Source organism: Hevea brasiliensis, chromosome 2 (genome assembly GCF_030052815.1).
Source record: "Hevea brasiliensis isolate MT/VB/25A 57/8 chromosome 2, ASM3005281v1, whole genome shotgun sequence".
NCBI classification, from domain to species: Eukaryota; Viridiplantae; Streptophyta; class Magnoliopsida; order Malpighiales; family Euphorbiaceae; genus Hevea; species Hevea brasiliensis.
This window is the reverse complement of record NC_079494.1, coordinates 15,770,089-15,796,206: the sequence shown is the minus strand read 5'-3', so window position 1 is coordinate 15,796,206 and position 26,118 is coordinate 15,770,089. Positions and strand designations below refer to the sequence as shown.

General features: G+C 34.4%; 1 protein-coding gene across 4 annotated transcripts; it reads right to left on the bottom strand.

The window, feature by feature from the left end:
- Nucleotides 1-923: 923 nt before the first annotated feature.
- Nucleotides 924-21,623, bottom strand: LOC110659312 (sucrose transport protein SUC4). Of its 4 annotated transcripts, none has more exons than XM_021817212.2 (6): nt 20,636-21,623; nt 17,729-18,474; nt 17,165-17,228; nt 17,019-17,062; nt 3,384-3,543; nt 924-1,479 (listed from the first exon to the last, which is right to left on the bottom strand). In XM_021817212.2, the coding sequence occupies exons 1-5, from the start codon at nt 21,117-21,119 to the stop codon at nt 3,385-3,387; spliced, it is 1,497 nt and encodes a 498-aa protein (XP_021672904.1). In that variant the 5' UTR covers nt 21,120-21,623; the 3' UTR covers nt 924-1,479; nt 3,384. The 4 variants fall into 4 exon arrangements, with proteins under 4 accessions (XP_021672904.1, XP_021672892.1, XP_021672885.1 ...); XM_021817200.2 differs by lacking the exon at nt 924-1,479 and adding an exon at nt 1,533-3,193 and having other exon boundaries at nt 20,636-21,622; XM_021817193.2 differs by lacking the exon at nt 924-1,479 and adding an exon at nt 1,533-2,345 and having other exon boundaries at nt 20,636-21,622.
- Nucleotides 21,624-26,118: the final 4,495 nt, after the last annotated feature.

Here is a 26,118-nt window from a genome sequence, read left to right as displayed (position 1 = left end):
AAGTTAAAACCCTAAACTTATATATATATATATATAGGTTTTATACATAGGTTTTAATTAATTTGTGCATCAAAAAGATTAAACAAGTTTAGCTTGGAACGCCAAGTGGGAGTTGGATGGGAGAAGCAAATTCCATCCAAGTTGTGAAATGACAGGAGCATAATGGTATATTTTTTGAGAATGGCTGTTATTCTTTTGCGGGCAAGGAAATGTTTGCATTTTCTAAGGCAGCTGCCATGCATGCCAGAAAATTCTTTCCGCATCCAAAACCCATGTGATGAAACCCCAAGCATCATCTTTCTTGTCTGCGCCCACATCAACACAAAACAGGAAAACATCCCTTGGACTATCTGCCCGATTTGAGAAGTGACAAGCTTTGTGTGATGTTCTGTTCTAAAAGGCCCCATCAGTTTTCGGCTTCTCTTGCTTACTTGTTTGCGCTTTTCGTGTTGAAGGTGAAGAGAAAGGGAATAACAAATAAAATAATAATAATAATAATAATAATAATAATAATAATAATAATAATAATAATAATAATAATAATAATAATAATACTCGTTGTGGGGTTTCTTGCTCTCAAGGAAGTGGAGGAGAAATGGCTGCAATTTGTTAAGATCCAAATTAAACAGTCAATTTTCAGTGCTCCAAGAGACTTTGGTAGAATAGAGATGAAAATCCTTATATCAGCATTAATTTTCCCCTGGTCATGATCTTAATCTTAATATTAGGCTAACTATAAGGTCCTGGCAATGAAACGTAATGAAATAGCAGATAAAATTCCTTGGCTTAATTAGCCCTGGTTACGACTGGTTGAAAGCATGAAGTTGAGAGGGGTGTTTAATCTTTTAATTAATAGATATCTGCCATGTTGTGAGATAAGAGGGAACAAGATGATGCCAGCTATGTTTGTAGGTACTCTGGGCTTAAGCCTAAAGAAAGTAGGAAGGAGTGGGATTAACACTTAGATTTCCAATTACAAGAGAATGAATTGTAGTGTAGTGGATCTTTTACAAATGGCCCTTTAAAACAAAATATAATTGTTGGATTTATCAAAGGTTATCTTCATGGGTATGTGGAGGTGGGGGTAGTTGTTTTGACAAGAACGGGACCACTAAGGAGTGTTAATGGGGGTGACAGTAGATGGCCGTATCGAGAACCGGCAGATGGAAGAAAGGTAACACTGAGAGAATTACGTGCTCCAACTGCAGCCCTTTACCTTCTATCCCTTTTTTCACAACAGAGACGAGACTATCTCTCCGCTGGAAGGAAAGAGAGCCTTGGCTGTGTCTGCGAAACAACAGACCACCACCATCTTTCACGAACAAAATAAAACCACAGTGAAAAGTTTTCATCACAGGTCTGAGCAGCTTCAAGACTTCAAGAATCTGTTTTCCTCGGTTTCACTGTGTAAAATATTAACTTCTCTGAAGTCCATACCGACCCATGTCAGATTCCATGTGTCTCCAGCTCAATAAGATGCTGTAGATGAGAGGTACGTGTCATGAAATGGAAACAGTAGACAAATTAATATATGATAATAAAACCAATTTCGAATTTAGCATCCTAATTGACAAGTTTTAGGATCACATGGTGGTGCCATTCACTGGTACTGTCAATCAGAAAATCATTTTACATCAAGTTGTAATAGTAGAGTTGCAGAGGGAATTTTCTCGGCATAATAATCAAACTAAATCCAATGCCAAATGCAAGTTTCAATGGAGGAAAAGGATATGCAATATCGACAACAACTTTCAGGATTTGACATTAATTAAAGATTATGCTTCTCTAGAAACCAGAACAAATTCACAGATTCCATCCTCCTCATCCTGCCTCTTTTCTTTCCTGAAAAAGCTTTTATGCTTAATCTCAAAACTCAGTCACTAGCAAGGGATACCAACACCTCTCTCTCTATAACCACACATGTCAACATGCTTGTGAGTTTTTTACTGGATTCGACTTGTCCACAAAAAATCACGCCTCAGGCTCATCTTTTGCATAGGTAAGCTACAATGTCCCCATGATCGATTATATTCCCAGTTCTTTTCCCAAGAATTCTAACATAAAAAATAAGCATCCATTCTAGAGTCTCAGCATATAGGCTAAAGGCCATACTTTCATAACTATTATCATCATTATCTTGTACGAAGAGCAAATGAACCCTATAATCATATTCTGCTAGTTTGCGTAGAATTTCTTTTGGAACTTCTGCCATGTCTTCCTTTCAGGCTCGACCATTATTAGCGCCAACAATTTGAACCGCACGACGGGTCTTTTAATTGATTTTCAGGTCCTCAACAGAAAGCACTGCCTGGGAGCATTGAAAGCAAAACAGGCTTTCATAGATACTGATAAAGTGCAATAAACACAAGAATTTATTCCAAGGTTCAGACATAACCAATAAAATTTATTAAAAAAAACAACAATTTAATATTATTATGAATAAAAATCATAAAGGAGACCTTCCATAAAAATCAATCAAGCTTTTTGAAAAATCAAAGAATAAAAGACATGTCTCCATCAAGGTTTCCATCAGCATAACTCACAAACTAACTGATGGTCGCCAATCACAGTTCACTACATACATACAGCAAATTCAGGCGCAAAAATTGCACGAGCTTCTAATGCGTCATGCCTGGACCACCAATAGGCAATCAAACATTTCCTTTATTTATTTATTTCCTAAAATTTTCTTATGAAGAATAAATCCAATCAGGAGCAACTTATCTTGTTGGTAAGGAAGTAGTCTCGAGAGCATTCCCGGGCTTCGCTTCACTTTTCCATGGCAGCATGCGGGCTTATTTTAATTGGAGGAAATTCTTCATTCAAATAAATTATCTTGCTCATCATTCACTGACCGACAGCTATGATACTCATCTCACTATATAAGAGTTGCCATCGTGCAACCAGAATTTACATACAGCTTGTTTTCTACCTTTCCTAATATATGTTGTGTGTTGGAAGCACAAGCTTATACTTTGAACCTGGATCCTTCTTACTACTTTTTACTAGAGCTGACTATGTAGTTGATGTCTCTGAATTATTAATGATTTTCCAAACCTTCAAAAACTTCCATGAAATTTCACATTTCTAGACACTCAGGCTTGCGTTTTGCATACGAAAGCACTTTCTGCTCAGAGTCAGCTCAAACACTACGCCGACAACCAATCGAATGAAATTTCAACCAAGTCTTCAACTAGTTGGCATAACAGAAAAGAAAAGATAGGAAAAAAGAAATGAATTCACAAAGGGAACATCAAAAGCGTATGCATTTATTAATCAATAGGGATAAAAACATACATCCACAAATTATTGCTACTTCTATACATTTTGTGTGCTTTTGTCAATGGACTGTTATCTGCAAAAAAATAAGCACAAAACAATACCTCATGGGGGGGCCCTGGGCTTCGGAGCACCAGATCGAGGAATACCCAAGATGGCTACGACTCCACCAGCAAAGGCTGCCAGAGCTCCAACTGCAAAGGCTGGTGAATTTCCGCCACCGAATAGCTGATCCCATGGTCCACTTCCAAGGGACACAATCACCTGTTTTAAAAACACAGATTTGAAAACACATATGGCTAAAAGGAAAATTAAAAAAAAAAAATGACATGCTAAAGGACTGTTTTCCTAGAGAATTTTTATTCCCATAAAAAAATGCAAGCAGGAAATTTGCTTAGTACAGTTGGCCAGTTGCTCAGTAAAATTTGATAGGAAAATCACACTTATTGCACAAATAATCCTGTAAACTGATCATAATTATCTGGCAACAAAAATATTTTTTTTATGTAGTTTCCGAAATATTGCAATATTTTGGATGATGAGAGACAAAAATCTTAAAAGTTCTCCTGACCATGGTGTGTAGACTAGATTTTTATTTATTTGAATTAAATGTAAATATCCATGATGCACGCTGATGCAACAGTTCTTAAATATATCTGAGGCATATTTAAAAATAAGCATTTAAGCAGATTTAGAAACCAGTCAAATAGGAGTTAAAATTAATATTTGATAACTTAACTTTCCTAAAGTTTCAGCATGAGACAGGCAATTATAGTCAGATATTACAGAGTAAGGTGGCTTCACTTCTCCAAGGACATAAATTTCAAATGCACAACTCAACACATTCAACTTATCTGTTGATTTGAATAAAAGTTGAAATGCACAACTCAAGACATTCAATTTATCTGTTGATTTTATGCTTTTTGAGTGAATTTCAAATAAATTCCAGCAACTCGTTGAATATCTCAAAACGATGAAGAACCAAACTCTAGGATCTAATCCAGTTTGCAATTTTACTGGAAACAAAGAGGCAATAACAGAGAAAGGTTCCACATCACATTTTATTTATTTATTTTTTTGACTACCTATTCAGATAATCTTACAGATGAAATAATCTGATAATCTCACACATGAACAGATCTCATGTTTCTTCCAGAGGAAAAAGAATAACACAAGTTACACAATGAAGCCACAAACAGATGAGCCATTGGTTGGAAGGCCAAATGAGACTCTTTATGCTTCATATGTTGTTAGGATCCAATAATTTTGGGGTATTCCAGGGGAGGACATAATATGAAGAAGATGAAGAATCTAGCAGAACCAATTTTTTTAACTTATGTAGAGGAACACATGTATTGCATAGCTGTCACCATGCATGCAACTGAAATTGGGATTTTTGTCCAACCTTGACCTCCTCCAATCCCCCTCTCCCCCCGCCAACCTCCCAACTGCTTGAGCTAAGCCTATCGACTTTGCAACTTTCCATTTTAATTGCGTGTTCCCTCATTATACAGTTGAAAGTAAATAGTAATTACTTTGCTTGTAAAGTAATTAACGATGTATTTCATATGTAACATGACGACAAAGATTCGTAATTTTACATTGGGGTTATGGATTTTCAGTTTATGGGGGATAGTATGGCATTCATAGTAGGTGAAAAAATCACATGTTTGATTATGCTACCAATAAATTTTGACCCCTTATAAGTGTGTGCTTCTGGAGGAGCGCGCATGCAAGAAGGAAGTTTGAGCTTGATGCCAAATGGCTAAAATATCTTCCATATTATATGATTATCATTCGAATAAAAACTTATTTTATATATCAATCCTCACATCTTCTATGATTGGTGGGGTGACAACTAGTTATTGTTCTCAAAGTGATGAAGGGGAAGCCCCTGGTTGCATTTGTTGTTCTATTAATTTATGGATCGTGTTTGTGTTCACTAGGGTCTTGTTAAGCCCATAAGTCACTCCCTTTGACAAATTCCACTACATCAAAAATTCTTACTTTTTGTTTTTTATTGAGGTTGTCACTTTGATATTGCAGATTTAGTTTAAAATTGCACAGGAAAAACATTGAGAGAGAGAGAGAGAGAGAGAGATGTAGATCTGTCTTCTAATGTAGAAATATGAATTTGTAGAGATTTTTTATTGTACATTCCTAATTGGATTAGGATTCCTAAATAGATTAAGATCTTTAATTCCTAATTAGATATTTAGGATTATACAAACATTATATATAGGCCTAGTTGTTTTCATTATTTTTCAGCTTTGGTATGACATTTATTTGAGATTAATATAATTTTTTAGAATTAGTTCTCTTTCTCAAGGATTGGTCCTTGTTCTTTATTTGTTATACATCAATTTTGGTATCAAAGCCTAAATTCAATCCAATTTCCTAGCTTCCTACAAATTTTCCAAACAACCCATTCAAACCATCATTTTAACCTCCTTCGAAATCCCTGACTTAGTTTACTGTTAAAAAAAAAAAATTCAAAACTCAAAGAAAACAGTCTTTGAAGAAAACAGAGAAGCCACCTAATGCAGAATAAGAAGATGATATCCCTAATACAATTTATGAATTATATTCCATGTAAAATTAGGAAATTTAAGAGTTTTATTCTTTACGAATTTTATTCTTATTAGGTGTATTATTTAAGAATTTTACTGTTTCATAGTTTATTTTGGTTTAATTTAATATTCCTAATTAGGATTGAATTAAGGTTCTAAAATCCTAATGTGATTGGGATTCTTAATTCTATAAATAAGACATAGGGTTTCTATTGTTATTAGACAAGCTTTGTTATGACAACCTTATAAGATCAATAATATTTTGGACAATTAGTTCTCTTTTCAAGGATTGGTCCTTGATTTATTGTTCTTGTTGAATCTTTCTCCTTATTCTACATCAATTTTTAGTATCAGAGCCCAACTTCACTCTAAAGCTTCCACGAACATTCAAACCTTCTATTGTCACCTTCTTCACCTCGAAATTCCTTAGTTATTGTTTTTTTTTTTTTTTTTTTTTAAAAAAAAGAAAAAAAAAAAAAAAAGAAAACCCAAACCAGAAACTCAGTCTCCGAAAGAAACCAAGCAGCACCAATCAGAAAACCAAGCAATACCGATCAACCTTCTCCTTCACCAGCCACCGTTTTGCAATCAGAATAGCCCCACACCACTGCTAGAATACTCGCTGGCTTGTGGTGAGTCCAGAGCTGCCCTTTCGGCCTCCAGAAATTGGCTGAAACTCCAGATCTGATCGGGTTGGATTTCTACTCGAATATCAACCCACTGGAATTTCAGATTTTCCGGCCATCTGACCCTCCCCAACCCTTCAATGGCTAATCTGCCCATCTTTATTGTCAGAACTGTTGTATGACTTCCAAGCTGCAAAAATCTATTGGGTCAAGTCAAGGAATATGCTGGATTCTATTTTTTCTATGAAAATGACTCCTAAATTGCTGAAACTTAAGTTTTTTTTTAATGAAGTATGCTTCTTTAATTTGAAATCATAATGTGGACTAAAAGATTACAAGATAATATTGATGATTCTAAGGTATAAGATGAAACTCCGCCTAAGTAGTTTGTGCTTAGCCGGTCCCAAGCCTGGATAAAGGAGGAGGGTTGCAATAGGTGACAACTAGTTTAAAAATTTCGCCATACCTCATGATATGGATTCTTACGATATAAACATTTGGGCATTATCTACTTACGATGCGCTAAATTGGAGCCCGGGTGTAGTGAGAAATATGCAAGGGTATAGGGCGTTCACCAAAAGCAACACACCATGCCGACACCCTAGTGTGGTGTTAAATGAGTAAGGGTTCCCACATCATGGACGGGTGTGGGTAAAGAATTTAGTCTATAAAACAGATAGTAGAACAGAACACAAGATAGGCATAGAAAACAATAGAAAATATCATAAAAGGAGATCAATTAGGAAGAAACAGGATAGGAGAAGAATCAGGGTTGATACTTGGAATGTTGGATCACTTACAGAAAAATTAATGGAGATTGTGGATACCTTGAAGGAAACGGGTGAATAGTGCTTGCATTCACGAGACTAAATGGGTAGAAGAGAAAAGCAAAGAAGTGGATAATTCAGGATACAAACTACGGTTTGTCGGAAAGGAAAGAAACAAGAACGGAGTGGGCGTGATCATAGACAGGACATTGAAAGATATCGTAATAGCTGTGAAAATAGTAGGAGATAGAATTTTACTAGTAAAGCTAGTACTAGAAGAAAAAATAATAAATGTAGTTAGTGTTTATGCCCTACAAATAGGACTAGATAGTGAGAATAAATAAAGATTTTGGAAAGATATGGATGATCTAATGCAAAGCATACCGAATGAAGAGAATGTTCTCATCGGTAGATTTGAATGAACATGTAGAAAGTGATAGGTAAGGTTATGAGAATGTTCATGAAGGTTTTAGTTTTGGTAGCCAAAATGAAGAGGGAAAAAGCATCCTGGATTTTGCCATGGCGTACGACTTAATACTAGCAAATACCTACTTTATACAAAGGGAATCGCATTTAGTGACTTTCAAAAGTGGATAACATAGAAGCCAAATTGACTTCCTCTTAACTAGGAAGACAAATAGAGCTCTATGCAAGAATTGCAAGGTTATTCCGAGAAAGGCTTTAACAAGTCAACATCAGTTAGTGGTTTTAGATGTCAAGTTTATAAACAATTCAAGTAAGGCTAGAAGAAATATTTTAGCTTGAGCAAAGTGGTGGGAGTTCAAAGGAGTAAAGTAAGTGAAGTTCAAAAATGAGCTTATCGAGTCCGAAGCATGAAAGCTGGATGTGGAGGCCAATGGTATGTGGAGGCCAATGGTATGTGGATACAGATGGCATCAAAAATTAGATAAGTAGCTAAAAAAGTACTTGGAGAGTTTAGAGGACATGGACCACCCTCAAAAAAGAGATGGCGGTGAAATGAGGAAGTACAAAAGACAGTGAAAAGAAAGAGAGAATGATATAAGAAATTACCTAAGTGTGATAATAATGAGACTTATGAATAGTACAAGATAACAAAGAAAGAGACAAAAAAGGTGATTAGTCAAGCAAGAGTGCAAGCCTTTGAAAAGTTATATGAGAAACTTGAAACTAAAGAAAGGGAGAAAGATTTTTATAGATTAACAAGGAGGAGAGAAAATAAATGTCAAGATCTCAATCAAGTTAGGTGCATTAAGGATGAAGGAAAAGTGTTGGTGAAAGATAAAGACATTAGAGAAAGATGGAGAAATTATTTTGATGATATCTTTAATAATAGTCAAAGTGGTAATAGCGTGAATATAGATTACAGAACAATAGAAAAGAATGTGAATTACACTAGAAGGATTAGATCTTCAGAAGTAAAGGAAGCACTTAAGAGAATGAAAGTGGGTAAAGCCTGTGGACCCGATGGAATACCAATTGAAGTATGAAAGTGTTTGGGAGATGTGGAAGTGGCATGGTTAACTAAATTATTTAATAAGATTCTAAAATCAAAGAAAATACTTGATAAATGGAGGAAGAGTATTTTACTACTTATTTTTAAAAATAAGAAAGACGCAGAATTGCTCAAACTATAGGGGAATTAAACTCATGTGCCATACTATGAAGTTGTGGTAGAGAGTTGTGAAACATCGACTACGTCATAACACTTTTGTCTCTCCCAATCAATTTGGTTTCATGTCCGGTCGTTCAACTATGGAAGATATTTTTCTCATTAGAAGCTTGATGGAGAAATATAGATATGTGAAGAAAAATCTACATATGGTTTTTATCAATTTGAAGAAAATTTATGATAGTATTCCAAGAGATGTCTTATGGAGAGTGTTAGAATAAAAGAGGGTATCTATAGGTACATACAAGTGTTAAAAGATATATATGAAAGAGTAACTACTATTGTGCGCACAATGGGAGGGGACACAAGAGATTCTCCTATCTTAGTTGGATCACACCAAGGTTCAGTTGTGAGCTCTTACCATTTTACATTAGTTTTAGATGAATTGATGAAACATATACAATAGAGTATCCCTTAGTGCATAATGTTTGCGAATGATATAGTTCTGATAGATGAGACACAAGGAGTCAATAGAAAGCTAAAGTTTTGGAGAAATACATTAGAGTCAAAGGGCTTCAAGTTAAATAGAACGAAGACAAAATACATGTATTACAAGTTCAGTGAAGGCTAAACTGGTGATAGGGAAGGAGTTAGTTTGGATAGAGTTAGTTTGGATAGGATGGTATTGTCCCAAAATAATCACTTTAAATATCTTGGCTCAATCTTTAAAGTAGATGGGGGATGTGAAGAAGATGTTAGTTATAGGATTAAAGCCGGATAGTTAAAGTGGAGATGTGCCACGGAAGTTTTATGTGATCGCATGATTCCCAAAAAGTTGAAAGGAAAATTTTACCGTACAGCCATATGACCGGCCATGTTATATGGTAGTGAGTGTTGGGCAATGGAGCCGTATGTATCTAAGATGAGAGTTACGGAGATGAGAATGTTAAGGTAGATTAATGACCATACTAGACAAGAAAAAGCCCGTAATAAGAGTATTAGAAAAAAGGTAGAAGTGGTGCCAATTGAGGATAAGTTGAGAGAAGGGAGATTAAGGTGGTTTGGTATGGAGGCTCCAGTTAGACAAGCAAAGCAAATTGGGTTAGAGGATAGAAAGAAAAGGAGTAGACATAAACTGACTTGGAGGAGAGTAGTATAATACGACCTAGAAGCATTACACATCTCCGAAAATTTAACCCAAAATCATTTAGAGTGGAGAAAGAGAATCCATATAGTGGACCCTAATAAATTTTTGAGATAAAGGCTTAGATTAGTTGAGTTGAGTTAAGGTATAAGATGAGTTATGGGATGCAATTCAAAGAATACAAGATGAAATTGATGATTATTATGAACAACTTGATCAAGTGTGTTATTTGCTTGATTTGTATGGAGGTCCTAACTATGCCCCTTGTGGTTTATTTGATGAGTATCGAGACATTCAACTAATCTTACAATATAAGGAGAAAGCACTTGAAAAATGTAAGAATTAGTATCATGGTCAACAGGCTCATCAATGAGTTTAGGATAAAGAATTTGAAGAATTTAAAGAATAAAAAGAAGCACATTTGTTCCAATTGAGAGAACAATTGGATGCAGTAAAAAGTATTGAAAATATAAAGGCAAAAAATCTTGGAAAAGCAAGCCAACAACAAGAGAAACTTGAATTTAAAAAGCAACTTGAAGTTGAAGATGAAATTGAAAATGAGCCACTTGAAGAACCTAAGATCAAAGAACCTAAAGATTTGAGTATTGAACATTCACATGTTGAAGAACCTACTCCAAAGCAAGAAGTTGATGAAAATGTACAAGCAAAGCTTGAGGAAGAAAAATTGCATAATAAAGAAAATCACTCAATGGAAACTTTAATGGAGATTGAAGAAAATCAAATTATTCCTAATGATTTAAAGAGCCTTTCAACTGTTAATAAGCTTGATTTTATTTGTTTAGATCCTTTTAGAGATGCAAAGGAAAGCATGAAATGCTTGATTTCAAACTTTTTGCTACCACACAAGAATTAAGAGTCAATTGTTCTCCTAATGCAATTTCTGATTCTCTTGCACTTTAAGACTCGAGGATGAGTTTTTTCCAACTAGGAGAGAACAATGCAGAATAGGAAGATAATATTCCTAATACAATTTAGGAATTATAGTCCATGTAAAATTAGGAAATTTAATAATTTTATTCTTTAGGAATTTTATTTTTATTAGGTCTATTATTTAGGAATTTTATTATTTCATAGTTTATTTTAGTTTAATTTAGAATTCCTAATTAGGATTGAATTAATGTTCTAAAATCCTAATGTGATCGGAATTCTTAGTTCTATAAATAAGATTTAGAGTTTCTATTGTTATTAGACAAGCTTTATTATGACAATCTTACAAGATTAATAATATTTTAGAGAATTAGTTCTCTTTTCAAAATTCTTTGATTTCTTCTTCTTCTTGTTGATTCTTTCTCTTTGCTCTACATCACCACTGCCCACACTTCACACAAGACCCACCACTAGCAGCCATCCAGCTATCACGCCACCACTTCCAGAAGACTCATCAGCCTGTAGCAAGTCTAGAGAACCTCTTTCGATTGCCTAAAGTTGGCCTAAGTTAAAGATCCTACCAGGTTGGAAATGATCCGATTCAAGGCTCAACTGAAATTCGAACTTCTCTGGCATCTGAACCATCCTTGGACACTTGCCGATGCTAATCTACCTGTTCTCGTTGTTGGAACTGCTATCCGACTAGAACCTGACATTCGTTAGCTTACATGCACCTAATCTACTTATGCTTCCACCATGTCAACACCACGGCATCCTGCCACATCATTGACGGATCAGCAGACAGCGGCATGTCTTCTGCCATGTCAACACTACCACGTCAGCAATTTTTAACAGTATCCCACCTAGCTAATTTCGACATCCTAAGTCCAATTTTGGACTTTATTTTTACAGAAAATGACTCCAAGGAGGTGAATTTTGTGTTTTTCGGTTAGGTACACTCCTCTATTTGAAACTTGATTATTATTCATAAATTAGGCAATTTTGTAAGGTGTTTTAAATTCAAGAATTTGCTTCATAATTTACCTCATCCATTCAACATTAGCCTTACTCTGTTTCATTTAATTTTATCTCTTTGTTTATTTGCCATACATACGTCCAAACCAGTAACCCTTAACTTAGACATAATCATTAAAACTGAGTTTAATATTCTTATTGGTATGTGTTTGCATTAAGTTTGTTATTTGCATTAATTTTAGTCTACTCTGTATCCCTCATTCACCATGACTAACATAATCTCCATGTCTCTGCCTCACAACCACCCCATAATTCCACATTATATGATCAACCTGAATTTATTGAATTAAAGACAAGTAGAACAACTCACTGCACAACTGAAGCTATGGGCAAACTAATTGATGAAAGAAGTCTGTTAAACATCAAAACAAGTGATATTTAACCTTTTTAGTAATACGCTTTTGCACTTTGAAGAAATGACACCTATTGGGTATGATGAGCATGTTGTTGATGAACCACCAAACACTCATTTTAGGCAACACCATTGTTTTGAGCATTATGATCCTCATGGTAGAGCCTTTGATAGGGACCCTAGACAACCTGATTCTTATGGTAAAGCCTTTAATAGAAACTATAGGCAACCTAATCCTTATGGCAAAGCTTTTGATAGGGACCATAAGCAACCTCCTAGATATGTTAATAATGAACATGTTGATATCATTAGGAAGGTCAAACTAAATGCTCCTGAATATGATGAAAAATTGAACCTTAATACTTTCACATATTAGTTAGATGGGACAGAGGATTGCGATTTTTATCACGTCTAATTTGGAGCGTGTTCATTTTGCAAAAATCAAATTGACTGAAGTTGCTAGAAGATATTGGCAAAGTGTTCAACGCAATATGAAGCTCTTGAATGAGCCTCCTATTACTCAGTGGACTATCATGAAAAGTAAGTTGGAGAAATATGCGCCCAGCTATTATAAGGACAATATAACACGAGATGATGAATCTTAGGCAATCAACCTCTAGTGTAACTGAATACATGGAAAAAATTGAAGAAACTTTGCTAGGGTATGATTTGTTTTGCGACTCAGTTGAGAACCTTTTCCTTGTACTTCATTGGTTTATTAATGGATTGAGACTTGACACTCTAAAAGAACTCTATTAATGGATTGAGACTTGACACTCTAAAAGAACTCAAATTGCATTCTCCTGAAACAAGAGAGGAAGCCATCACAAGGCTTTAGAGATAGAGAGGTATTAACAATTCCCCTCCCGTCAATTTGCTTCACAGATTGTTAGACATCAGTCTAAATCATCTCCCAATCTGTAGGTCCAAGTCAGTCTAAAGCCGTGTCAAAATCGTCTTTCAATTCCAAATATAGCATTGGTGAAGGCATAGGTAAAGCGATTGTTTCTTCTAATTCTCATTATGTTATTGCATCTAACGCGCCTCGAGCTACTAGCTCTTCCATAAAATGCATTCAATGTCATGATAAGAGTCATATTGCATCTCAGTATCCACACTGTGAATTAGTTTTAGAGCAAGCATATGAGCATAAACATGAAATGAGCATGATTCTTCTGATTATGAGGAAGAAGTTGTAAGACCTATTGATTATTCTGATGATGAAGATGAGTTAGGTATAGATGACGAGCATGTTAATGTTGTTCGTTGCGTTTTATCAATGATGAATGATTGGAAACTTATTAACATCTTTCATACTTTTGTTAAAAGTGAGGATGGGTCATGTAAGTTTGTAATTGATAGGAGGAGCACCATGAAGGTGGTAACTAAAAAAGCCATTGATAGAGTTAAACTTAAAGTAAAGCCACATCTCTTTTAGAGTTACTTGGGTAAATAACATAACATTACCCATCACTGAAAGATGCCTTGTCCCCATCTAAATGGTTCATTATAAAAATGAGATTTATTAACGTATTTTACAAATGGATATTTCTTATATTCTTTTAGGTCGCCTTTGGCTTTATGAGCATGATGTGCTTTAACCATGGCAAGGACAAAACCTATGTGTTCAAGTTTAAGGAGAAGAAAATTATTTTCACACTTGCCAAATCTTCCCAAATGAAAACAAAGCCTAAGTCTTCACCTAAGGCTCAAAAGGAAATTACCATCTTGAATCACATAGCTTGTGAAAGGGTAGGGAGGCAAAGTAGGTTTTGCTTAGCTGTGATAGCTAAAGAGATTCCTTGTTATTGTAAACTTGATACCTCCCCTGAGGTATCCTAATTCCTAGACTTAAGAATATATAGGATTTGTTTGCGTGATTTTGTTTGTTTTCTAAAATTGACTTGGATAGTGGACATCATCAAATTAGGATTGGACCAGATGATGAATGGAAAATTGCTGTTAAAACCCAAGAAGGATTGTACGAATGATTGTTGATGCCTTTTGGATAGTCTAATGCACCTAGTACTTTTGTACGTGTCATGAACCATGTTTTACAACCTTTCACTGGTAAGTTTTTTTTATTGTTTATTTTGATGATATTTTAATCTATAGTAAATCTAAAGAAGAGCAGTAGATCATCTTCGACATGTTTTTGTGACTCTTAGGAAAGCAAAATTGTATGTTAATCTTAAGAAGTGTGTTTTTAATGCAACTTGAAGTGCTTTTGTTAGGTTTTATTGTATATGTGCAATGTATAGCAACTAGTCTAAAAAGGTAAGTCATTTCAGAGGTGCATAATTATCATAGGTTGGTTACTTTCTATAAAAGGTTCATTAAGGGATTTAGTTCAATTATGTCTCCCATTAATGATTGTCTTAAGAAATGTGAGTTTAATTGGACTAAAGCAGCTCCTAAAGCTTTTTATGAAATTAAGTTGAAAAAAACTGAAGCACCTGTTTTAAGGCATCCTAATTTTGATAAAGTTTTTAAAGTTACTTGTAATGCTTCTGGTGTTGGCATTAGAGATGTACCAAGTCAATTAGGCCATCCTATAGCATTCTTTACTGAAAAACTCAATGAGGCTACACAAAGGTATTTCACTTATGATAGAGAGTTTTATGTTATAGTCCAGTCCCTTCATCTTTGTTATTGCCACAAGAGTTTGTTTTGTTTTTTGACCATCAAGCATTGAGATATTTGAAGTCACCAAAGAAATTGAATTGTAGACATACTAGTTGGGTTGAGTTTCTTAATGAGTATTCCTTTGTTCTTAAACATTGTTCTAGTGTTGAGCATAAAGCAGCTAATGCACTTAGTCATATGGCAACAGTTTTCATGAAATGAGTGCACATGTCATTAGGTTTGATAGACTGAAAAGTGAATATGATACTTGTCCTAATTTTGGTTTAATTTTCAAGAAGAGAGAACAAGGAATCATCATGGTTTTGTTGAGTTTGTTATTCATGATGGTTATTTGTTTAAAGCTACTAAATTGTGCATTCCTTATACTTAGAGAATTTTTAGTTTGGGAATTGCATGCAGGTAGATTAACAGGACATTTTGGAAAGGATAAGACCATTGCTCTTGCTAAAGACAAGTTCTATTAGCCATCATTCAAGAGAGATGTTGCTAGGATCATCTCACAGTGTCACATATGCCAGTTAGCTAAGCCTAAGAAGCATAACACTAGTTTATACATTTCTCTTCCTATTCCACATACCCCTTGGAAAGATGTGAGCATGGATTTTATTCTTGGGTTACCTAAAATAGCTTGAGGGCATTATTCTTAGGGGTAGTTGATAGGTTTTCTAAGGTGGCATATTTCATTCCATGCACTAAGACATGTGATGCTTCATATATAGCTGCATTGGTCATTAGGAAAGTTGTCAAATTGCAATGCTTACCTTTCTCGATAATGTCAAATAGGGATGTCAAGTTTGCTAGTTATTTTTGGAAGAAACTCTGGAAGTTGTTTACCACTACATTGAAATTTTCTTAACTTTTCACCCTCAAACAAATAGTTAAACTGAAGTTGTGAATCATAGCTTTGATGATTTACTTTGGTGTCTAGTAGGTGAGAAGCAAGGTAATTACGATTTGATTCTTTCTATTGCAGAGTTTGCCTACAACAATTCAGTAAATCATTACTCAGGTAAAAGCCCTTTGAGCTTGTTCATGGCTATTCCCACCTAACCCAGTTGACCTGTTCATGGCTATTTCCCCTTAACCCAGTTGACCTAGTTCCTCGTCCACCTGATATTCATATGTCACAACCTACTAAATCTTTTGCTCAGCATATTAATGATTTGCATGCTGAGATTAAGTGAAAATTTGCTTTCAGTAATGAAAATTATAAACTTGCCATTGAATTGCATTGTATGAATAAATAATTCAATGTTGGTAATTATGTCATGATTCATGTTCGTCCTGCAAGATTTCCTAAAAATTCTTTAAAGAAGCACAATGCTTGAGCCATTGGCCCTTTCTCCATTTTGCAAAAATTTGGATCTAATGCATATTTATTTGACTTACCTAAGGATAAGAATATTAGTCTTGTTTTCAATGTGGAGGATTTGTCACCTAATCAAGGCACCTTTAAGCCTCCTACTTTGCCTTCTAGTGTTTCTACAAGTCAGCTTGTGCCAAAGTAAACATCACTTCCTCAGTCTAAAGATGTCATTAATGCTGTGCTTGATGATGAGTTCGTACTTCCTCGCAAGGTGGATTTCGTAGATTTCTTGTCAAGTGGCAAGGCCGTCTTGATTTTGATACCACTTGGATCACACGAGGAATTTCAGACTTTGGATCCTTCTCTCTTGGATGCTTATTTGCAAATCTAACTCCATGGACTTGAGTTCTTTTCAACTAAGATGGAATGATGCAGATTCGTCTCCTAATCGTAAGGATTTGACCACAAACCTATTTTAGGAAAAAATATAGAAATAGGAATTTGTAGGGACTTTTTATTGTATATTCCTAATTGGATTAGCGTTTTGGGATTCTTAATTCCTGGACAGATTGAGATCCTTAATTCCTAATTAAACAGTTATGTTTATACAAACACTATATATAGGCCTAGTTGTTTTAATTATTTTTAGCTTTGTTATAACATTTATTTGAGATTAATATAATTTCTGAGTATTAGTTCTCTTTCTCAAGGATTGGTCCTTGTTCTTTATTTGTTCTACATCACACAATGAGAGAGAGAGAGAGGAGAGTAAATATAAAAATTTACAAAGAAAAATGCAAGGGAAAAAAAAAACCTGTGGAGTTACAATTGCCAAATTTAAAACACCCATTGATAAACCTGCAAGAAAGCGTCATCAAGACAAAAGCAGGTAAACTGCCAAAAGAGAAAAAGCTAGAAACAAAAGAAGACTTTGAAATAGAAACCATAAAAAATTCCAACCTTGACCAAGTCCCAAAGGTTCAATCCGTGAGGATATCAAGGCATACGGCACACTATAAGTGATCTGCAATGAAATATTCTGTAACATAAGTTTTCTTCTAATAATTACACAGGAAATATTTGGACAAGAATGCAAATAAGACCAACCAATCTTGCCATCCCTTGTCTGCAAGCATGGTTGGAACCGACTATAATTTGGGGCTATTTCTAATTTCTAATAGAGGAATTCCCAAGCCAAATGGATGTCCTAACATCTTTATTTCTTTCATTCATTCTTTCTTTTGTTGCCTTCAATTTCAAGGCTGCAGGTTAGAAGTGCACATTTGAGGCATCAGATGATAAGGTAGTCCATAATTTATGCCACTAGCTAAGAAGATCAACAACTTCCAATTCAAATTCATTAAAAGCTATGACTGTGAAGTGCAGTGCATTTGACATTTTAGAGTCCAAAATAAATTTTAAGCCATGAACTTTATTATTCATTCAGCTCCAAATCTATTTATACCAGAAAAGGTTTAATTGAAGACCACATAGACTGGGAGTAGGAGAAAGTCAGCAGCTTACCGCCAACGGAACACCAAGAACTGCAAAAATCACAACTGCTGTAATTACAATGCCATTTGGTGGTAGATCATGACCTAAATAGCCAATATGGTTCGCAACATAGGAGGTTATAAGCATTGCAAGAAAGCAAAGAGCCATCAGTATGTTTGAAATTCCCCATATGAAACCAGCTCCCCACTTCCTGCAGAGCTTCTCCATGAGCACAGATGTTATTCCAAGAAAAACTGAATTCAACATCAGAGCAAAAGCACCCGTTCTGACCCCAATATTATAGTTCTGTCCTTCATTTGGCTTGCCACCATAGATTTCTCGACCCATCCAATCAGTATCAAAGAGAAGAAATGGAAACCAACCAATCCAATTTAGAGCAGTAACTAACAATATTGTCCACACAGGCCATGGAAAATATCTAAATGTCCCGAATAGCTCCCATAGAAAAGCCTCTTGTGCATGGCTCGACTGTCCTGACACATCTGCAGCAATAGGTGTTGATCTGTCGGACAAACCTAGAGGTGATTCTTGAGCTGCTGTGATGCTTAGATATGTAGTAATTACCATGAAAACAATGTCAAGATAGAATGCAGACTTGAGATTGGCACAGTCAGCGTTACATGCAGAAGTAACAGTAAATGGGAAAACCTTAAACCAATTACTGAATGCTCCAGTCGCATAGCCAAGAATATTACCAACTGCCATGAATAGTGAGAAATAAGCATTTGCCACTCGAGTCCTGCGATGATCCTTTCCTAACATTAAAGAAAATTACCAGTAGGAAAATGTCAAAATTGTTGCCTATTTTTTTTCCCTTGGTAAGAACTGGCATTTCGAAAAAGAAAAGAACCATGATCAGTGCTCACAGATATTTAATTTACACTTCAAAGGGTCACCTATTTGTATGGCATTTCGTACGTACAAGAAGGTGATGGACCTTTCTAAAAACAACCTTTCTAAAAACAATTCCTTGATGGGTTTCCAGCTGAGGACCATTGGCACCAGCACTATTGAGTTCAATTTTTATTTATTTTTTTTTTGTTTGAGTACATTTTTTATTTTCACTAATTAAATGAAGTTGGTTTATATCTGAAATATTAGGTGATAATTTAGTCCCTTACAAGAAATTCAAAATAAAATTACATCCACTCAGAATCCAGTAAATGGAGTTCCCCGCCTTAGGAAAAATAAAATAAAATTAAAAAATCTTTTACATAGAACATAATTTAATAAAAGTGATTTCTTCTTCTCCCATTTTCCTTCCATTTTATGTGTGGGAAGGGCTGGGAAATAGAAGAAATTAAACCTTTGCGAAGACCAATGCAGCATTTCAACAAAGGAGTTCATATCCTACTATATGCATATAGCCAGTAATTATTGACCCAAAAAGGAATTACCTTTTGACCTATGATAAAAGACACACGTCAAATACAAAGAAAATTATTACTTGGAACTGGGTCCAGAGAGCATCCATACAATATCTGCCTTTATCCTTCACAAGTTTAACCACATTTTTTTCAATACTACAGTCAGAGGGTATTATGTTCAGCTTTGGCGTACTTTATCAGGTCTATTTCCCCAATCTAGTCAAAGGCAAACCATCCACGCTAGAAATAGGGAATTCACAGGGAAATAAAATCTCTCATTATGATTTGGCTCTAAAAATTAAACCTTGATCAACAATGTGTAGACTATAGAGAAAAACTTACTGACCAAGCTAACACTTGGGTTTACAAACAACAGCTATCATGCCTTAATTGTCCAACTTTCTCAGAAATATGGCCAGTGCTGGAATTTTAAAATACTAAAATCTCCCATTGGCATACCACTAGAAAATTTTAGTAAAAATCTAATGTGATTTCAACTCAATCATATTTGGATGGAAAATAAGAACACTTAAAACGATAAAACATTTAAAAGTTCTCTCTTAAAGCTTTTGGCATTATGATGAACAAATTTGTAAATCATGGCAAGAAGATATTATCCAATCAACTTAAGAAAAACAGCTTATTCTTATTATTTTTTGGCAGCTACTATAAGCTTAACCACAAATGAAAATAAACTTAACATCCGTTGTATCAACTATGTACATCTAGATTTGTGTACTCATTATACACACTTTAATTATGCACAAATCTAAACATAAAATATTAAATTTACCCTTTTTTTCTAATTTGATCCGATATACAAAGGCCTCGTCATTGCCGTACTAGCGGCTGCCTGCTGGTCTTTAATAAATCTAAATATAAAAGACCTCAATACCCTAAATAAATAAATAAAATCAAGCCTGTAGATATTATATTTGAGGTTCGTTGTGCAAATATTATTATCCTAAAAAAACAGAAAACGTAAGATCAAGATGGCTCCCACCTAAATTAACGCATTAGCATGTGGTATTAGATTAACCTCACGACATAATTTGATAATCGAAAGTCTATAAGTAGGCCAAACCGACCACGACAAAGCCTGATGGAGACGCCAATTGCTCGCCAGTCAGTCTCGAGCCCACCTTCCACTCAAAAAAACTCCAAGACAAATCAAACCATCACACCCGAAATTATCACTTAGGGACATAATTGTCCGTTCAATTGGAAAGGTCCCCTTCAGAAAAACCACTATTTAGACAATAATAAGATCTAAAAAAAAAAAAGATAAAATAACATCAATCAAAATTAAAATAATGAACAATAATTAAAAAAAATCCTATGATGAACCTTTGCTTTCTCTTTCATTAAAAACAAAAGAAAAAAAAAAAAGATGCCAATTCATCGTATCAATACCAAAAATAAATAAATAATCTTAACGAAATCACGATTTCGATTAGAGTTTGATTTTCTTCCAAACAAACTCAATCCAAATTCAAAAAAATGCCACAAATAAGTGAAATTTTAAAGTGGATTGGAGCTCTATAATTACCAGTAAGATCAGCAAGAAGAGCTCTACAGGGACCCTGAGTCATGTTATTAGCCACATCCAGTATCCAGAATCCGAACACGAAAACTCCGATAGCTCTTGGCCTGGTGTTTCCCCTGTCACCCAACAACCATCCGATATCGGCGGAGTGGCCGATGATTAAAACGGCAAAACAAATTAAACCTGCCCCAGCAAAAATAAACGGCCTGCGGCGGCCGAACCGGCTGTTGCAGCGATCACTCATGTGGCCAACGAGTGGCTGCACCACCAGGCCCGATAATGGCCCGCAAAGCCATATAATGCTGGCCCACTTGTGCGGAATTCCTAGTTCCTGAACGTAAGGTGTCAAGAGAGAGAGCTGCAGAGCCCATCCGAATTGTATTCCACCCGCGACTGAAGTCACACGTAGTAGTTGACGCAAGGGGACTCTGCGGACCACCGGTGGCCGAGCCCTTGCTCGGTGTGACTCCGCCTGTGGGATCGCCATCACCTTCTCGAAAGAAACAAGCACAAGCACCAAAACTCACTAATCTATAGATTATATAGCAACTGTTTCTGTGTTGACGCGAGTGTGCTTCTGCTTCTCCTTCTCCTCCTCTGCCTCTCTCTCTCTCTCTCTCTCTCTCTCTCTCTCTCTCTCTAACTCACTCTCTCTCGTCTCAACTGTTTTTCAGTTCTCAGAAATCTGAGGATTGAAGAAACGATGAAGGGAATTGGCGGTATCGCTGGTGCATTCAATTACAGAAATACCCTTAACCATTGAACATATTACGGGTAGAAAATGATAGAGTGGAAAATGATAGAACAAAGGGAGGGCAAATTTTAAAGAGAAAATTAACTTGTTATGGAGGGGATTAGAGGGTGAGGAGTCAAAGTTGCCTGCAAGTGACGTTTGGAATATTGGGATTCCTACATTAAAAGACATAAACAGCCCTGTAATGAAGTAAATGGCGTGGCTGTTTGTGTAAATTTGATGGTTTTGGGCTTTAGCCTTTAAGACGTTTGTCTGGCCACCGGTGCAGTCAGGTCGTGGGCTGGCGGAGCAATTGAATCGAAAAAAAATTAGACAGGCTATTCCGGTTTTAGTTGTGAGTATCACGTGATTTTATTCGTTTTTCATTTTAGAATGTGTGATTCATTTTATAATAAAGTAATATCTTCAAGTTTTGCTCCATCAGCAAGTCATATCATTTTATTTGATGTTATTAATTTTTATTGATGTGACGTCAAGATTTTACATGCAATATATTTTATGCAAGAAAAAAAAAACTTTATTTACTTTGAATGTGGTGCTTCAGAAAGTAAATGTATGTTAATGTAAAATCTCGCAAGAAAACACTGACTTTTTGAAATCGCAATTAATAGTTTTCTGAGCTTAAAGTTTGTACATTTACTTTTGAATTCACTCTCGAGGATAACTAATGTAACATAAATTTTTAAATGAATTATTAAATCAATATTATTAAAAATTTGGATATAAATAACAATTCTATTGTTAAAATAGTTAAATTAAATCGGTGCTCTTGGCTGGTTAGCCATCTATTCCTTCCTTCTATGAGGTGGCTAATATCTTTTATCACTTTGGGCACTACTTTCATCAGCACTGCCTTGAGGAGTTCATGGCTGAAGCTGCTCCCATAGCTCCCTATCACTTTTAGACATCGTGTCAGATTCTTGTGGCCTAAAGATTTGGCTATCAGAAAATATTGAAACTAGCAAATTGAGTTTTTTAAAAAGAACATGTATAAACTTTTTCATGCTATTCAAAAAGTGAAGAATCTCATATTGAATTCACTTGATGGTACCACATTGTCACAAAATAAACTACATACCCTGAAGTGAAAAAAAAAAAAACGAAATCACATGGTACTTTTTTGTAATTTTCACTTCTTTTATTCTACATCAGCTGATTTCTCTTCCACGTCAGTAGCTTTTTGTTTCACGTCAACACCTTTTGATGAAAAGAATATGGAAAGACATTATTTGCTGACGATGCAAAATCTTAGGGTATACTTCATGACAAAGTGAACCACATATTATGAAGTGAAAATAAGTGGAACTATATGATATTTTTTATAATTTTCCCTTTTATCTATATCTATTTTATATCAATCAATAATATATAAATGTATAAAAGAGATATTAGATTTGCCCAAAGTGCCCTTTATTATTTATATTATTTATAGTATTACAATTATAATATTAGTCATATTTTAATGGTTAAATGTTGAAAAAATCCAAAAACTTACTTTTTTCAATTATAGCTAAAAACTTTTTCTTTTTTGTCAATTTTGGCCTAATTTGAAAATTTAGTATTTATTATAGCTTGATCAAAATTGGAGATTTGGAGGCATTGATGTAGCGCTTGATGTAGCAAAAAAAAATATATTTTTTAATGAGTAATGCTACTTGACCTATATATATATATAACCTAAAAATTTAAATCATAAAATTTTAAACCCAAAACCTAAACTCTAAACCATAAATTCTAAATCCTAAACCCTAAAATTCTATAATTAGGTTTAGATTTTTAGAATTTAGACTTTTAGGGTTTAAAGTTTAGGATTTCAGGTTTTTAAGTTTTGAGTTTACGATTTAGACTTTAGAATTTTAGGGTTTTGTGGTTTAGAATTTTGATTTTTAAGGTTTTGGATTTAAAATCTTAGGATTTAAATTTTTAGGATTAGTTGGGACATGTTATTGTTGGGCCAAGTGACATTACTCTTTTTTAATAACTTTAATAATTAAGAAAATATAAAACTTTCTGATTTTTGTTAATTATAGATAATTCTATAAGCCTATTTTATTTATAACCAATTAACTAATTTTGATCTAACTTAGTCAAAACTTAATATTTTATTACTTGTATCCCTCCACCCATCTCTCTCTCTTTCTTCCTCTCTCCTCCTACCCATTGTCATATAGTTACATACATATACACATATATATATGCATACATGTGTTAGTAATATGCCCTAGAGCATATCATTTAGTATGTATCTTTTACATATTTTTATTAATAAAAGGCATTTCCACTTTTCCGTTTACATAATATATTTATATGTAATAGAAAAGGTCCATTGATATTTTGTTAGAAATATTATTCTTAAGTTGTTAAGAATATGAGTGACAATATTTCTAGCACAAAGTATCATAAATAGGTTCACAATCGAGGATACTTCATAATAAGGACATGACTTATCCAGAAAAGATTGTATTCATATTTATTTCCAAGTTATTTATATGAGATATAAATAAGATGGAATGGTGAGTCTCATGCTATATAACAAACATGATAGGCACTTATAAATGATAAATAGGCCGAACCAGTGACACTTATGACAAGCACATGGAGTTTACTCTTGTCAATGTTTTATCATAAATCATATCAGTGCATATAATCTTTAGACCTGAGATAGCACAGTTATCTTGTATATAAGTAGTTTGAGTTTGATACTGCTTTCATACTTGTACTATGTATGGGTATATGGGCATCTGTTGGCTCCTACTAGTTATATATGGAGGTAGGTGTTGATCAAGATGGAATCTGTTCCTCTAAGTAAATAGAGATAAAATCCTATGTTCATTTAATTATTCTTGATGTTTCAAGTTCCTGGCCAGGACAGATAGATTTATTCAGAAAAGAGTTTCTGATGAGAAAATCTTTTTAATCAAGAACTGGAATTAAAAGAGAACATAATATTCATAGCAAATGGAGTTTGACATAAACCATGACTCCAGCTTGAGTTGGGATTTTGTAGCAGAGAGATTCTAGTGCATGGTAACATATGATTATAGGTTCATTTAAGGTAAACCTTATTACTAATTGGGTGGCCATGGCATGCTATGCTAGGTGTTAACCATGGTCTATGAGGTGCATAAAATGATTTAGAGAAATCATTTATGGTAAGAAAGAGTTCTGATGATATTAAGAGTTAATATCATGTCTCATTGCCAATTAGTGATGAGCCTAGTAAGTCACACACATACACAAGTTATCACCTATTTAAATATGATTTAATTAATTAATTAAATAGTTTAATTGATTAATTAAATAGGTTTGGTTTGCAATTAAATTGCAAAGTCCCTAGCATGACTTGAAACCAAATCTAGATTATTGGATGTATAGTATAAGTTAAATTTATATTTAAAGTGTTTAAATATGAATTTAATTAATGAGAAATTAATTTATAGAGATTAATTAATTAATTTATATTTGATATAAATTAATTAGAAGAAGAAAAATAATTATTTTGGGTTAAGAACTCAAAATTAAGATACAGGGGCATTTTGGTCATTTCACAGTGTGACACGTGGCACCATGAGATGGTGACACATGGGATTACACATAAGCTTGCCAAATATTTTTTAATAATGTAAGATGATTAAAATCAAGATTAAATATAGGTTTGACACTTGGCACAATGTGATTGGGTCACTTAAACCTAGAGCTAATCAAAGGGTGACATGTGGCAAGGGTTTAATGTGTTAACCTAGCTATTTAAGTGTTGTTATGAAAATAAAAATAACCAGCAGCCACTCCTCTTCTTTGTCACTCCATTTTGAGGCTCTCCATCTATTCTTCTTCATGTCTCATCAATTCAAAGAGATTAGCCATCAATCTCTTGAATTAAGAACATTAGAAATTGTTTCTAGTGTCCTGTTTACATCTCTAATCTCTTAAAAGGCAGAACTTGAATTTCTAATTAATAGAAAAATCTTTAGAAGCTGTTCAAGGGCTGCCATAGGTGTTCTTGGTGTGGACAAACTAGAGGGACAACATCTGGTGTCCTGAAGATAAATCTCAAAGGCGCAGACACGCTGCAGTGCATCAAGAGGTTAGTGTAATCGTTCTTGATTTAATCTAGGGTTCTAAAGTTAATCTGATTAATTTTAAAATCTTAAATGGCAAGTACAGATCCAAAAACATATTAAAAGAGTTTTAATATGTTATTTATCATTGAAATCAAATAGATAAAAATAAATCTTGCATTATGCATGTGACCCTAGGTGAAAATTTTTGAATTCAATGGTATAAACTTGTGTTTTTCACGCTTCCGTTCCTTCAACATGTACATGTACATGTATATGTATATATATATATATATATGTGTGTGTGTGTGTGTGTGTATATGTATATATATATATATATATACACTCTCCACCTACTTTTCTCTCTCTAAATAGTATCCTTATATCTATATATCTCTCTCTCCCTCTCCCTCTTTCTAAAAAATATTTTTAGACCTCTCTCTTATATACATATACATATACATGTATATGTATATATATGTGTGTGTGTGTGTGTGTGTATATGTACATGTATATATATATATGTGTGTGTGTGTGTGTATATATATATATATACACTCTCCACCTACTTTTCTCTCTCTAAATAGTATCCTTATATCTATATATCTCTCTCTCCCTCTCCCTCTCCCTCTTTCTAAAAAATATTTTTAGACCTCTCTCTCTCTCTCTCTCTC